The sequence below is a fragment of the Pseudorasbora parva genome, chromosome 2 (genome assembly GCF_024679245.1).
Source record: "Pseudorasbora parva isolate DD20220531a chromosome 2, ASM2467924v1, whole genome shotgun sequence".
Lineage (NCBI taxonomy): Eukaryota > Metazoa > Chordata > Actinopteri > Cypriniformes > Gobionidae > Pseudorasbora > Pseudorasbora parva.
The window spans coordinates 11,711,119-11,725,897 of NC_090173.1; the positions used below are offsets into that span (position 1 = coordinate 11,711,119).

The window sequence follows — 14,779 nt, forward strand, 5'->3', positions numbered from 1 at the left end:
AGCTGCAACAATGGAGAATATGTAAAAAAAAATATGTGTTGCATGAAAATTGTTTCCAAAATCAAAACTTTGTAAAAAGGCATAATTTGTTTGCCCTTTAATGTTGCCATGTTTTACTATGCCATGATCATTACCTTTGTTTGATATTTACACATTTTTAAAGCTTTAACCAGAACTTATTACACAGCCAAAGTGATATAGTTCCTCTCAATGACCGTGACCATCACTGCAAACCCTCAGCACATATCATTCAGTCAGATGACATGCTGTACAAAGTTTACAGCTTACGCCCCTCCCCGTGTGTTCAGACTGAAGCAGCGTTAGTTCACATGGAGGAGGAGGAACTCAGACGCACATCTAGTGAATGAGACCTGCACACACACACACACACACACAGTCAGTCTCACACACGCTTCAGGAGGAAGAGATCTTCAGAAGCAGCCTGTGTTTGGAGTATTACGGGACTTTAACGCCTTCGCTTTACTGAACAGGATCTTCGGAGGGCAGGATGGAAAACACGTGTGAGGTGAATGACTTGACCCGGTCTGTCTCAGATTACCTTCATGCATGCACCAAAAACATTATTTCACATTCATGATTCAAGTGTGTAACAGTAAAATATAATCTGTGGGAGTGTTGCATGTGACATTAGTACATGTTTCTGCTGCCTTCATGCATGCATTTTCTGATGAATAGCTAGTAAAAATACGGTCTGTTTCTCAAAAACACAACAAAAATAGTTTGAATGGAATTGAAATATAAAGATGATCTGTTATTGTAAGTGGCCAAAACAAAAGTTTTATCATATAAATAATACCATTTTAATTCACTATGAATATAATGCAACACATATTCTGTATATGCCATATTTAGAGCACAAATTCACTTATTTAAACCCCCTCAAAAACATACAATATTTTATGACCATATCTATTTTTATTACAACTTCTAAACAAGATTTCAGAACGAGATCTCTCACAGATCTGTATGAAAATAATATTACCTTGGTTTTGTACGGGCTATAAAATTATATGCAAATGCAGTTTTCAGTTTTTAGGGTCTGCCACTTTAATGTATTGTGTTTTTGCTATATTATTTGATTGTACTCACTTTTTAGCTTGTTTTAAACTAGGTACATAATGGCTGTTTCTGGGTATGTGTTATGTTTGACACATTTCAGGGCTTTGGGTTCTGCGTTGTTAAACCTTAAATAAACCATAAAGAAACAACATTACCATCCTCGATAACAGACACTTTTCTGACAAAAAAAGCGCATGCTTAGTTTAAGGTAAAGCTAAAGACTAAGAGCGCAACAATATCCGTCAGTTTATAGTGATTGTAAAGATACTGCAAACGGAGAACTGTTGAGGTGAATCGGAACAGCACATGAGGGTTAAAATCCAGGCTAAACGTTGCAGCTGTAATGTGTAACGTTCAGAGAGAAGTGTCACGGGCGTTTGGCAGTTCTGCTGACCCTCCTAAGAAAAAGCCCCTTGAGGAATGACTGTTAATTTATACGGCGCTCGTGTTTCATGGGCCGGTTTGTAATGTCATATGGTGAGCTCTCCAGGGAATGTGGCAGCTCTCTTTGCGTCATTCAGACGGCGGTCAGCCTGGGTCTGCGGTCAGAAAGTGGATCTGGAGGGCTCTTCCCGCTTGAAAACCAAAACAACTCTTAACAGACCTGCCCTGCGCTCGTATGTGTGTTTACTCGCTCTGCCATCACTATTGCGGCTTTGTTTAGATCATTAAGTATTGCACTTAAGTGCGTAACTCGTTCTGATCATATAAACAAACACACCATTAGCAACCAAACAACAAAAACACCCTACAACACCACAGCGATGGCAAAGCAATGCAAACCACCCAGAACACTTTAGAAACCACACATAGAGGTGTAACGGTACATATATTCATTGCATACAGTGAGACGAAGACTACAGTCACCCTGCCTCCCAATTCACATACTATCCCCAATTCACATACTATCCCCAATTCACATACTATCCCCAATTCACATACTATCCCCAATTCACATACTATCCCCAATTCACATACTATCCCCAATTCAAATACTATCCCCAATTCACATACTATCCCCAATTCAAATACTATCCCCAATTCACATACTATCCCCAATTCACATACTATCCCCAATTCACATACTATCCCCAATTCAAATACTATCCCCAATTCACATACTATCCCCAATTCAAATACTATCCCCAATTCACATACTATCCCCAATTCACATACTATCCCCAATTCACATACTATCCCCAATTCAAATACTATCCCCAATTCACATACTATCCCCAATTCACATACTATCCCCAATTCACATACTATCCCCAATTCAAATACTATCCCCAATTCACATACTATCCCCAATTCACATACTATCCCCAATTCACATACTATCCCCAATTCACATACTATCCCCAATTCAAATACTATCCCCAATTCACATACTATCCATACTAAATCTAACTCGAATTAGTATGGCCCAAATCTAGTGATAGGGAGCCGACTCCAAAAGATTAGATCGACTCTGAATAGCCCCAGAGTTGGGGTCGACTCCAGTACAGGAATCGACTCTCGGTGTCGACTCTGTTGCTGTGTCCGAAATGGCTCGTTTACTGATTGTTTACTGAATTTGTCATCTAAAGTGCATGGCAGATGAATTAAATGAAGCGAGCCGCGAGGTAATACACTGACATAATACACCGCGTCAGAGAGCTGGTCGCAGAAACTTTGTCACACACGTTTATTTGAGTGCTTACTTTAGAAATAGAAAACAATCACAGCGACTTTAGTTTGTAATTATAGGCTTCCTCCATGCTAGCTTTATTTTAATTGATGGTATATATTATTACAATGAATATAGATTCGGTTTCCCATGCTTAACGTCATTAAACTAACCATAAATCATACAAATTCTGACATCAAGAAGAAACGCATAATTATTTTATGTATAGCATCTTTAACTCACCTTTTAAGGCAATGATCATGTGCGTTTAGCGCCATCACTCGACAATCACATCTTTTTTTGTGACTTTTCCTATGTAAAATTATGTTTTGGCAATAGATACAGAAACATTGATAGCCACTAAAGTCATCGCTAAATTGGACAAATTTGGAAGGCCACGCTAAAAGTGTGCGGTTTTAAGATGAGGATTTTAGGACCTTGTGTCAGGTGGAAATAATTTAAATATGTAAAAACAGCCTTTTTTCTGATTTATAACCCTGTTTTGATGTAAAGTTAATGGAGTCGAGGAGTCGGATGGTCTAATATCCGGATGGTCTAATATTTCCGGATCGACACTCACTCTAACGGCTGATATTGCCCACAACCCATTGCGAGTTGGACGAGGATTTGATTAGAACTACAAACGCGGATAAAAAGCGTTAAAAAACTACAAACAAGACGGATGTGCGAGTCCAACGGTTAAGTAGAGAGGTTTAGATAAAGGTTTGAATGATCAATTATCAGTATTTATCCTAGGGCTGGGCGATAAAACGATAACGATAATTATCACGATATAATTTTCCTCGATAAAACGATAACAACAGTTCGATAAATTCTCGATATAAGGCTTTCGCGCTACGCGTAATGCTGCGCATGCGCATTACAGACCGGGCTTCTGGGTGCTGCACGCGCTGTTGTTTACATTCAGTGACTGACAGGCTTGGAGGATCGGAGTGAAGTGGAGCAATAAAAATGAGAGATAGTGAAGAAAACTCAGAGCCCACGACCAGCTCGGAGGACACAGATATCATTGACAAGTTAGTTCGCTCAACTTCAGTGGTTTGGAGATATTTTGGCAATGTAACGTTACGTGGACTGCATGCTTATCATAGGTTCACGTTCACCACACGGAATTTAATTATTAAATTATCGTGCTTCTTCTAAGTTCTTCCATATAACATTAAGCCCAACACAGAGGTAAATCTACATTAACTACATTCACACACAGGCTTATTACCTTGTTAGTTGCGGTGGGTGACTTACAACAAGCTAACGCTACCAAACTATAATCACTAAAACATCGGACTTGTACATGATCGCTATCATAATTGTTTGTCTTTGGTGATGTATTAATGACTCAGCATTGCATGTATCAAAAGAGAAATAATTTCATCCGATGTATAAAATGAATAAAATAGACTAGACAGCCCTTACTGGAGATCCGAAATACTGAACTTTGCTCTCTCCCTCCTCTCGCGACCAGCCCACTGTCGGCGCGCGCGTGTGCCTGTTTGTGTGTGTGTGTGTGTGTGTGTGTGTGTCGGTGAGAGAGAGAGAGAGAGAGAGAGAGAGAGAGAGAGAGAGAGAGAGATGCACAGTGGACCTTTTTTTTTTTTGCCCGTTTGTGTTTTTAGTGTTTTACTTACACAATAAGGAATGATATTATACAGTGTAGAGTAAAAAAAAATGCTGACCACAATTAAGATTTTAATAAATAAATTTACCTCAGTTTGAATAAATTGTTCACCTGTTTGGGAAGTGTTTGTCATGTTTTGACAATAAAGGATAGTTTAAAACCACAGTTAACTATCTGTTTTCTACATATTTCACTCAGGAGCGAAAATATGCCTTTAAATTTTGAAGAAATAAAGATTTGACATTTATCGTGATATTTATAGATATCAACTGATATGGAAAATTATATCGTGATATTTTTTTTGGGCCATATCGCCCAGCCCTAATTTATCCTGACGAAAATATATTTATTCAGAGTTGTCCACATTATATTTCACCTGCTGCAGCATTGAGGACTTTTGTAAGTTTGGCCGTTAACTTTTAAAAGCATCATTATATTTAAACTGCAAACACATGAGGAGAGTCTCTGCATTAAAGACCCACACATGGCAGATCAACGAGCGGCTACATTTCTCTCCCATACGGTAGAAGATTAAAAGCAATGTGGACTCAAAGCCGACACGCACCTTGAAACAGAGCATTCAAGCCAGAGGGCTAATATCAGGATAGAACAAATGCCTTTTATTTCTAAATTACATTTTTTGATGTAAAAACCATACTAACAATATAAGGACACCCCAGGAAACATTATAAAATAATAAAACAATCAATGCCATGGGAGCTTTAAAACCCATTTTCTCATGACTGTTTATGTAAACAATGTAAATGAACTTGCCTTGCTTTGCTTTTCCCACAGGTGTGGAAACGGTGAGGAGACGGAGTAAATTGAGTGTAGCGACGGCTCAGACTGCGGCTGATGCCTCAAAACACGCTGACCCTTGACCCTGCGATGCCCACCGAGCTCCTGAAAGACGGCATGACTATCCCTGGAGCTCCGGAGAGAATCCTGGCAGAGAAAACCAACAACAACGAGCCGGCGGCGGCCGTCACCATTCCTCTGGTCAACGAGGTGCAGCTAACGGCGGCCACGGGCGGAGCCGAGCTGTCCTGCTACCGTTGCACCGTCCCGTTCGGCGTGGTGGTTCTGATCGCCGGGATCGTGGTGACCGCCGTCGCTTACAGCTTCAACTCTCACGGCTCCACTATATCCTATTTCGGGCTGGTGCTGCTCTCGGCCGGGCTGGTGCTGCTCGCGCTCAGCGCCGTCTGCTGGAAGGTGCGGATGGAGAGAAAGAAAGAAAGAAGAAGAGAGAGTCAGACAGCCCTGATGGCCCATCAGAGGAGCATCTTCGCCTGATTCAAACGCAAACACAGACTCCAGAACCACTCCAGACAAAGCATCTCACATTTTGGGATTGGGAACAACGTCCAGATGTTTTGCCCCAGTTCAGACCAACTCTCGGAGAAAAGCGAATGACGGGATTTTCACAAATGAGTCTCAGAATGAGCGTTCAGAGAATTTAAATCGAGACAGACTTGCAGCTGCATGCGTCCAGATGTCGAGACACAGCTGCACTGTGGGAAAAAAACAGATTTTTGTCTTGTTTTCCATTCCTTAGATCAAGGTGGATTTACTTGAGAAGCAAAATGACTTGATATATTAAAGGGTTAGTTCACCCAAAAATGTAAATTCTGTCATTAATTCCTCCCCCTCATGTGGTTGGACACCCGTCAGACCTCCGTTCATCTTCAGACACAGATGAAGATATTAGTGTTGAAATCCGACGGCTCAGAAAGGCCTTCATTGACACCAATGTCATTTCCTCTCTCAAGACCCATAAAGGCACTAAAGACGGCCCATCTCACTACAGCGGCTCTACAATCATTGATGAAGACACGAGGATAGTTTTGTTAACTAACCCTTTAAAAGATACAATTCTGTCATCATCCTTTGCTGGAGACAAAGGAAGCTATTTAGAAGAATATGGGTAATCAAACAGATCTTTCCCATCTATTGACTACCGTAGTATTTTGTTTTCTACTCTGGAAGTCAATGGGGGGCAAGATCTGCTTGGTTACAAACATTCTTCCAAACAGGGCCATAACCATCATAGACATTGAGGGGGACAAGTCAACCAACATAATTAGAAATTATTCTAATTATATAATATAATTATATATTATATATCTAATTAGCTTGATATATATCTAATTTGATTATACTCCAGGGTTTCTACTGATACAAACCAATATGCTAATCGCTGAAGTAACCCTTTAATGAAAAGAAAAAAAAGAGAGAGAGAAAGCGGTTTAGAAACCGGAACCTTTGACACAGTTTACGAAAGTTCTACCACCAGAACACTGAGGATTTCAAACATCAACAGCCGATCTATTTATTTATTCACTAATGCGAAGAATCTCGGGACTAATAATATATGAGACACAAATTAATGCAAATATTGTTTACAAATAGTCCCAAAAGGATTATTTCCCAACTAGAATTAGACCTAGAATTGTGTTCACTGTTCTGTTTCTTTATGCCTTATAAAAATGAAAAAAAAAAAAAAAATTCCCCCAAATGTTCAAGCGATGGTTATGGCCTTGCTCCAAATATGACAGAATTTTCATTTTTGGGTGAACTATGTTGCTTAAGTCTTGCTTTTTGAAAAATGTATCAAAATGTGAGTGAGTGTAGGCTTAAAACAAGAAAAAAAAGTCAGTGGGTCAGGTTTACTAACAGCTTGCACTAACCCTCTTTTAACCCTCAGAACTTTCCACTCCCATCTGCACTTTTTATGGGATTGCGCTCTCACGCCAATTTGCCCTGTTTAGTAATTCAGGCCCTTTAATATCTTAAAGAGGGCCTATTATGTTTTTAACTTACATTAGTGTGTAATGTTACCGTTTGCTAATGAAAAAGGTCTGCAAATTTAAAAGGCACAAAGTCACTCCAAAGAGAGTTATTCTCTATATCAATGCGCTCGGTTTCTGAACTCCCTGAAACGGCTTAATTGTAGTCTTGAGTAACGAACACGTCACATTATAATTTAAATAATTCATATACATGCAAAGTAAAGGAGCGGGCCTGGTTGAGTTAGTTTGCATTGTGTTGAAACCATACACTATAAAAAAAAATATGACGTGGCAGGACGTGGGCGGAGCTTAGGTGACACAATGACTAACAGACAGCAGACATACTGCAATCCACCTGTCAATCAAAGTGGCCACACCCTTAATTATGCAGAACTTTAAGGCTTTATATAATTTAAACAAATGAGTTAGAAAAACATTCACTCCCCTCACAGTTGTCATGAAGGGCAAAATTAGCCGTATAGACCAAAACCACAATTTGTCCCAGACTGTAAACATGTTTTTTTCTGCTGTAAAGTTGGGCATTTTAACATGAGGCTCAATGAGATTCTGCTCCTTCTGGAGTCTGTCTCTAGTGGCCAGTCGATGAACTACAGTTTAAATTACTTTCGTATTGGCTTCAACAGAAATTGGGGGAGGATGCGGCTTGGTTTAGACCTCCGGTTACGGAAAGGGGCTGGACATTTCCCAAACGTGCTCGAAGTCGTTGACCAATCACAACACACTGGTCCAGCCGACCAATCAGAGCACAATGTGCTTTTCAGAAGGAGGGGCTTCATAAAGACAGGAAATAAAGCGTAGCTAGTTGCGTTTCCATTACGCTTTTAATTGAACAAATTGAAACTGAGTTTTGCAAAAACTCCCATATTGAAAAACAAACAAAAACAATGCACGTTTACATGAGGTCTTTTTTCAGGCAATTCGAAATATATTATTTCTCAAAACTGCAATGCAGGTCACCTGGCGTAGACTGTGCTGTATGTTTGGACAGAAAACGAGACAGTCCTTCATTAAACTCATAAAAGACAAAATGATTATGGGAATACTGGATTCTGCACAACAAAGAAATGCCACAATTTATCAAGACTTTGAAGCAGATATGAGGGAGAAACACCCAGAAACGTGGCCGCTCCCAAGTATAAGGGGCTTTTATTGCCATTAATGCTTGGATAACACGCCTACGTCTCTTAAGATTAAAATAATGGCTAGTGCGGAGGCTGAGATTATTTGTAAACCTACCAATATTTAGTGCCATGATTTTTCGAGCAAATTATCGCATTGCGTTTTAGTTGCATAACATCGGTTAATGGAAAATGTAATTTTACAATGGCTTTTAATCGACATTTAGAAAATATCGCTTAAGTTTTTCACAAATCTGCAATGGAAACCAGGGAAGAAAGGAGATCAATGTCAAACAATGAGGAAAATCAAGCATAACCTGTTTTAGCAGAGCCCAAAAGGGGGGATAATAGGCCATTTTGCTTTTCAAGTAAACATATTTTGATTTAAGAACTGTTTAGATATTTGTACTGGAAAACAAAACAAAAATACAAATTAAAAAATATATATTTTTTGCAGTGTGGGACACGGGTCACACTCGTTTTAACGACCTCACAGCTTCCGATGGACCGCAGCGCTAGCCAACCCTTAAAGTGGTTCACAAGCGCTTTCTTTCTTTTTGTTTTCTCCTCTGTCTCTTTTGCCTGTCAGGCACGACTGTTCGGTTATCTGGGACGCGAGCCAAGGCGAAAGCATCAAAATTAAGACCAGTAACCGCTGTGCAAACCCAGAGACGGGAAGTGCCGTATTAATCCACGGCTGCTTTTTGTCCGGTCGGATTAATGGAAAGACGCACTTTGAGACAAAAAGGAAAGGGAGGAAAACGAGGAAATGAAGCTTCATTGAGAGCTTCTTTCTGACACCCAGCTACTTTATATGGGTACGGTACTTATTTCACTAGTATTATGATATATATATATATACACACAACAATGGGCTGGAAAACCAGATGCTATTATTTTCTTTTATTGAATTTATTTTGTTTATATTCTTATACTTCAGACTATGAGGACAGACAAATGACATGCTCTGACTTGAGCTGTATGTGAAGTAACTTAAAAAGACATAACCGCATTTAAGATGACAGTATTATGTGAATTTTTTGTGTGTATTTGAGCACTTTTGATCATTTTAATGAAATGCAAATTGTGATTTATTGATTTCAGGTGCTTATGTTTGGTGGGAGAATGAAAAGAATGTGTCTTAATAACAATTCAGTTTCAGATTATTTTATGATTGTCCACTGTGTCTTTGGAAATGTTATATCTCTAAGCTGTTAACAGAACTATTTTTAATAAACTTCTGTGAAAACAGAATATTTTATCTTGAGCTATCATTTTAAAAAAATCACCTAAATATACAATTCTGCCATCTAATACAGTTCATTCATTTCCAAACTGTAAACCTCATAGCATCTGTTGCAATAAAGTTGAATGTGTCATGGTTGTATGTTTAACAGACCATGACACTATCCATTTTAAAAGCTGAATTATAAAACAAACGGTTATGACTTTAAACTCTGGCTGAGTCGTCTCATGTCTGCGGCTCTTTTAGAGCAGACTGGCTTTAATTATTTCCCCAGTCACTCATGCTGTTTGTTTGAAGTCTCAGTTAAAGTGCGCTTTGGGTCAGGTCTTTCTCGTGTGACTAAAACTTTCAATAATGAATGGAAGGAAATGTTTCTTTCTTTTACAATGTGTTCTGTGGAGCTCCATGACTGCACTGCGTATTGTGTGCTTGTGGATGACGTGTGGATGATCCAGACGTCACTACACATGTAGGCAGATTGATTTATTTTTAATGACCCAAGATTGAGTTAGATTGTCTGGTTCAAATCACTTTTGAAACAATAAATCAACACTCTTGACAACTACCCTGAACATCCCAGCAACTGCTTAGCAACACATTCTTAAAACCACTCAAATCACTTTAGAAACAGTACAGCAACACCCTAGCAACAGACCTTAACCCCATAGCAACCCCATAACAACACTCTTACAACCACTCAAATCACTTTAAAAACAGTGAACATAGCAATGCCATGGCAACTACCCTGAACACCCTAGCAACCCCATAATAACACTCTCACAACCACTCAAATCACTTAAGAAACAATAAACCAACGCCCTGGCAACTACGCTGAAACCCCTAGTAACCCCATAACAACACTCTTACAACCACTCAAATCACTTTAGAAACAGTGAACATAGCAATGCCCTGGCAACTACCCTGAAACCTCTAGCAATCCCATAGCAACACTTAAAAACACTCAAATTGCTTTAGAAACAATAAAGCAAAACCCTGGCAACTACCCTGAAACCCCTAGCAACCCCATAACAACACTCTTACAACCACTCAAATCACTTTAGAAACAAGGAACATAGCAACACCCTGGCAACTACCCTGAAACCCATAGCAACCCCATAACAACACTCTTACAACCACTCAAATCACTTTAGAAACAGTGAGCATAGCAACACCATGGCAACTACCCTGAAACCCCTAGTAACCACATAACAACACTCTTACAACCACTCAAATCACTTTAGAAACAAGGAACATAGCAACACCCTGGCTACTACCCTGAAACCCATAGCAACCCCATAACAACACTCTTACAACCACTCAAATCACTTTAGAAACAGTGAGCATAGCAACACCATGGCAACTACCCTGAAACCTCTAGCAGCCACATAGAAAAACTCAAACCACTCAAATCACTTTAGAAACAGTGAATATAGCAATGCCCTGGCAACTACCCTAAACACCCTAGCAACCCCATAAAAACACTCTCACAACCACTCAAATCACTTAAGAAACAGTGAACATAGCAACGCCCTAGCAACTACCCTGAAACCCCTAGTAACCACATAACAACACTCTTACAACCACTCAAATCACTTAAGAAACAGTGAACATAGCAACGCCCTAGCAACTACCCTGAAACCCCTAGTAACCACATAACAACACTCTTACAACCACTCAAATCACTTTAGAAACAAGGAACATAGCAACACCCTGGCAACTACCCTGAAACCCATAGCAACCCCATAACAACACTCTTACAACCACTCAAATCACTTTAGAAACAGTGAGCATAGCAACACCATGGCAACTACCCTGAAACCTCTAGCAGCCACATAGAAAAACTCAAACCACTCAATACACTTTAGAAACAGTGAATATAGCAATGCCCTGGCAACTACCCTAAACACCCTAGCAACCTGTCACGGTTCATGGATTCCCTGTCTCACTCTTGGGTGCGTGTTGAATGTAGGTGAGGGCGGAGCCTGGGATTGGCTCATCACGCACCTGTGGCTGATCACCTGCACCAGCTGCAACTCATCACCTTCACCCTATTTAGTCTCTCTGTTTCTCTCTTGTCTTTGTCAGAGCGTTGTTGGATGTTTCCCCTTGTGTCTCCGTGTTGGTTGTCGTTTCCCCCTTCCGTGAAACGCTGGATCCCTTCCCGGATTACCTCTACCGATCTCCCGAGTCACAGCTGCTCACAGCCTGCCCGTGTCGCCAACAGAGCCTCTCTCACTGCTCTGTCTTACCCGGACTTCTTCAGTGTTCTGAGTTTTGACTTCGGTGACACTATCTGTCAGATTAAACTGAGTTACTTGCAATTGAATCCTGCCTCTGTGAATCCGTTACAGAACGCTCTGACCCACTATGGATTCAGCGAGTATCAACGCCCTACTGACCAGCAGCAACGAGAGACTGGACCAGCAGGAGGCGAACTTAACTGCCACAGGACAGGCAGTACACACCTTGGTGGCACGGGTGGCCAAGCTGACCCAACAGATGCAACAACTCGTCGGTCCCACTGTGCCCGACCCACCGCCGATCCCCCACACACCATCCGCATCGCGGCAACCGGAACCACGTCTGCCTACCCCTGAGAGTTATGCCGGTGAGAGCAATTATTGCAGAGCCTTCCTTACCAAGTGTTCCTTGTTTTTCGCTCTTCAACCGCAGACTTTCAACACGGAAAGATCTAAGGTGGCATTCGTCCTCACCCTGCTCTCCGGACGAGCCGCACTTTGGGGAACGGCGGTGTGGGAAAATCAACATCCTTGCAGCTCCTCGTTCCAGACGCTGGCGGCGGAGATGAGAAGGGTGTTTGACCGAGCGGTAACCGGAAGAGAAGCGGCACGTCAACTCGCAGAGCTCCGCCAAGGTAACCGCTCGGTCTCGGATTATTCCATCGAGTTCCGCACCCTGGCCGCCGAGTGCAAGTGGAACGAGGAGGCACAGTGGGACATGTTCCTGCATGGGCTGGCTGACCGCATCCAGAAAGAGATTTTCATGATCGACCTTCCGGAGAAGATTGACGGACTGATCGAACTTGCGTTGAGGGTGGACGCTCGTCTGAGTCGGCTGAGATCCAGGATGGAGTTTCAGCACAAGAGTGTCGAATGCCCTCAGGCCAACGCTGCGGATGCGGTCAGCTACACCTTCGACCCGGAGCCCATGCAGGTGGGTCAAGCTCGGCTCTCCCGGGAGGAGAGAGCGAGACGGAGATCCCGTGGTCTTTGCCTCTACTGCAGCGGGACCGGACACCTGCTAGACTCCTGCCCGGTAAGAGGACCACGCCCGGCGATAAGGAGAAGGCTACTATCGGGCGGGATCTCCGTGGAAAAGACCTCATCCTCCACTCTCCTTCCGGTGAGATTGCTGTGGGCAGCCCAGGAATTTTCCAGCCCAGCACTCCTCGACTCGGGAGCGGAGGGTAACTTTCTTGACTCTGCCCTTGCACACAAACTCAAAATACCCACCATTGCACTTAAGAACACCATCTCTGTCAACGCACTCAACGGACAAGTTCTCCCTGACATTTCATTCACCACTGAACCACTTACACTGATCACATCTGGCAACCACACTGAACTCATTTCATTTTTTATCCTGGACTCCCCTTTGGCTCCCATTGTCCTCGGTCACCCTTGGCTGGAGTTACATAACCCAAGGGTTGACTGGGGACAAAACTCTGTGTCTGCCTGGAGTGATAAGTGTTATGAGTCTTGTTTGGTGTCTGCTTGTTCGTCTGTGTCTCGTTCTGTTTTTCAGAGTGAGACGGTGAATCTGTCTAACGTGCCTCCGGAGTACCTCGACCTGAAGGAAGTGTTCAGTAAGTCCCGAGCTGCTTCTCTTCCTCCGCATCGTCCCTATGACTGTGCTATAGATTTACTCCCAGGTAAGTCTCCGCCTAAGGGCAAACTATACTCTCTTTCTATTCCAGAGAGGGAGGCCATGGAGAAATATATTTCTGATTCTCTAGCCTCCAAATTCATCCGCCCTTCCTCTTCTCCAGCGGGGGCGGGGTTCTTCTTCGTGGGGAAGAAGGATGGTTCTCTGCGACCTTGCATTGATTACCGAGGGCTGAATAACATCACGGTAAAGAATACCTATCCTTTGCCGTTGATGTCTTCAGCTTTCGAGAGGTTACAGGGAGCATCCGTCTTCACGAAGTTGGACTTACGTAACGCTTATCATTTGGTTCGCATCAGGGAGGGGGATGAATGGAAAACCGCATTTAACACCCCCAGGGGGCATTTTGAATATTTGGTCATGCCTTTCGGCCTTTCCAACTCCCCAGCGGTTTTCCAGGCACTCGTCAATGATGTGTTGAGAGACATGGTCGACCAATTCATATATGTCTACCTGGATGACATTTTGATTTTTTCTTCGTCTCTCCAGGAACATGTTCGACACGTCAGACGAGTGCTTCAGAGGTTGCTAGAGAATGGGCTTTTTGTCAAGGCGGAGAAATGCGCTTTTCATGCACAGTCTGTTCCTTTTTTAGGGTACATCGTGTCATCGGAGGGAATGCGCATGGATCCCGACAAGGTTAAGGCTGTGATGGATTGGCCAAGTCCAGATTCCCGTAAGGCCCTACAGAGGTTTCTGGGGTTCGCCAATTTCTATCGGCGTTTTATTCGCAATTTCAGCCAACTAGCCGCACCTCTGACTGCCTTGACCTCTCCCCGAACGACGTTCAGGTGGTCCGATACAGCCGAGGCTGTATTCGCCAAACTCAAAGGCCGCTTTGTTTCGGCTCCCATCTTAGTCGCCCCTGATTCCACACGTCAGTTCGTGGTAGAGGTCGACGCGTCAGAGGTGGGGGTAGGAGCGGTTCTTTCACAGCGCTCTCCCTCAGATGACAAGATGCACCCGTGCGCGTTTTTCTCCCATCGTCTTTCTCCTGCCGAACGCAATTATGACATTGGTAACAGAGAGTTGTTGGCCGTCAAGTTAGCGTTGGAGGAGTGGCGTCATTGGCTTGAAGGGTCGGGGGTACCTTTTATTGTATGGACTGATCATAAGAACCTTGAATATATTAGATCTGCTAAAAGACTCAACTCCAGGCAGGCTCGGTGGGCACTTTTTTTTCGGACGTTTTGACTTTGTTCTCTCGTACCGCCCCGGGTCTAAAAACATCAAACCCGACTCTTTATCTCGTATTTTTGATGCTTCCGAACGCCCGGTTACTCCCGAGTGTATTTTGCCAGAGAAGATAGT

At 42.5% G+C, this 14,779-nt stretch overlaps 1 protein-coding gene across 2 annotated transcripts; it reads left to right on the plus strand.

Moving 5' to 3' along the window:
* The first annotated feature begins 334 nt into the window (after positions 1 to 334).
* Positions 335 to 5,733, plus strand: tmem100a (transmembrane protein 100a). 2 transcript variants are annotated; one of them, XM_067456320.1, is made up of 2 exons: positions 335 to 543; positions 5,181 to 5,733. In XM_067456320.1, the coding sequence occupies exon 2, from the start codon at positions 5,241 to 5,243 to the stop codon at positions 5,679 to 5,681; it is 441 nt and encodes a 146-aa protein (XP_067312421.1). In that variant the 5' UTR covers positions 335 to 543; positions 5,181 to 5,240; the 3' UTR covers positions 5,682 to 5,733. The 2 variants fall into 2 exon arrangements, with proteins under 2 accessions (XP_067312421.1, XP_067312420.1); XM_067456319.1 differs by having other exon boundaries at positions 350 to 526.
* Positions 5,734 to 14,779: the final 9,046 nt, after the last annotated feature.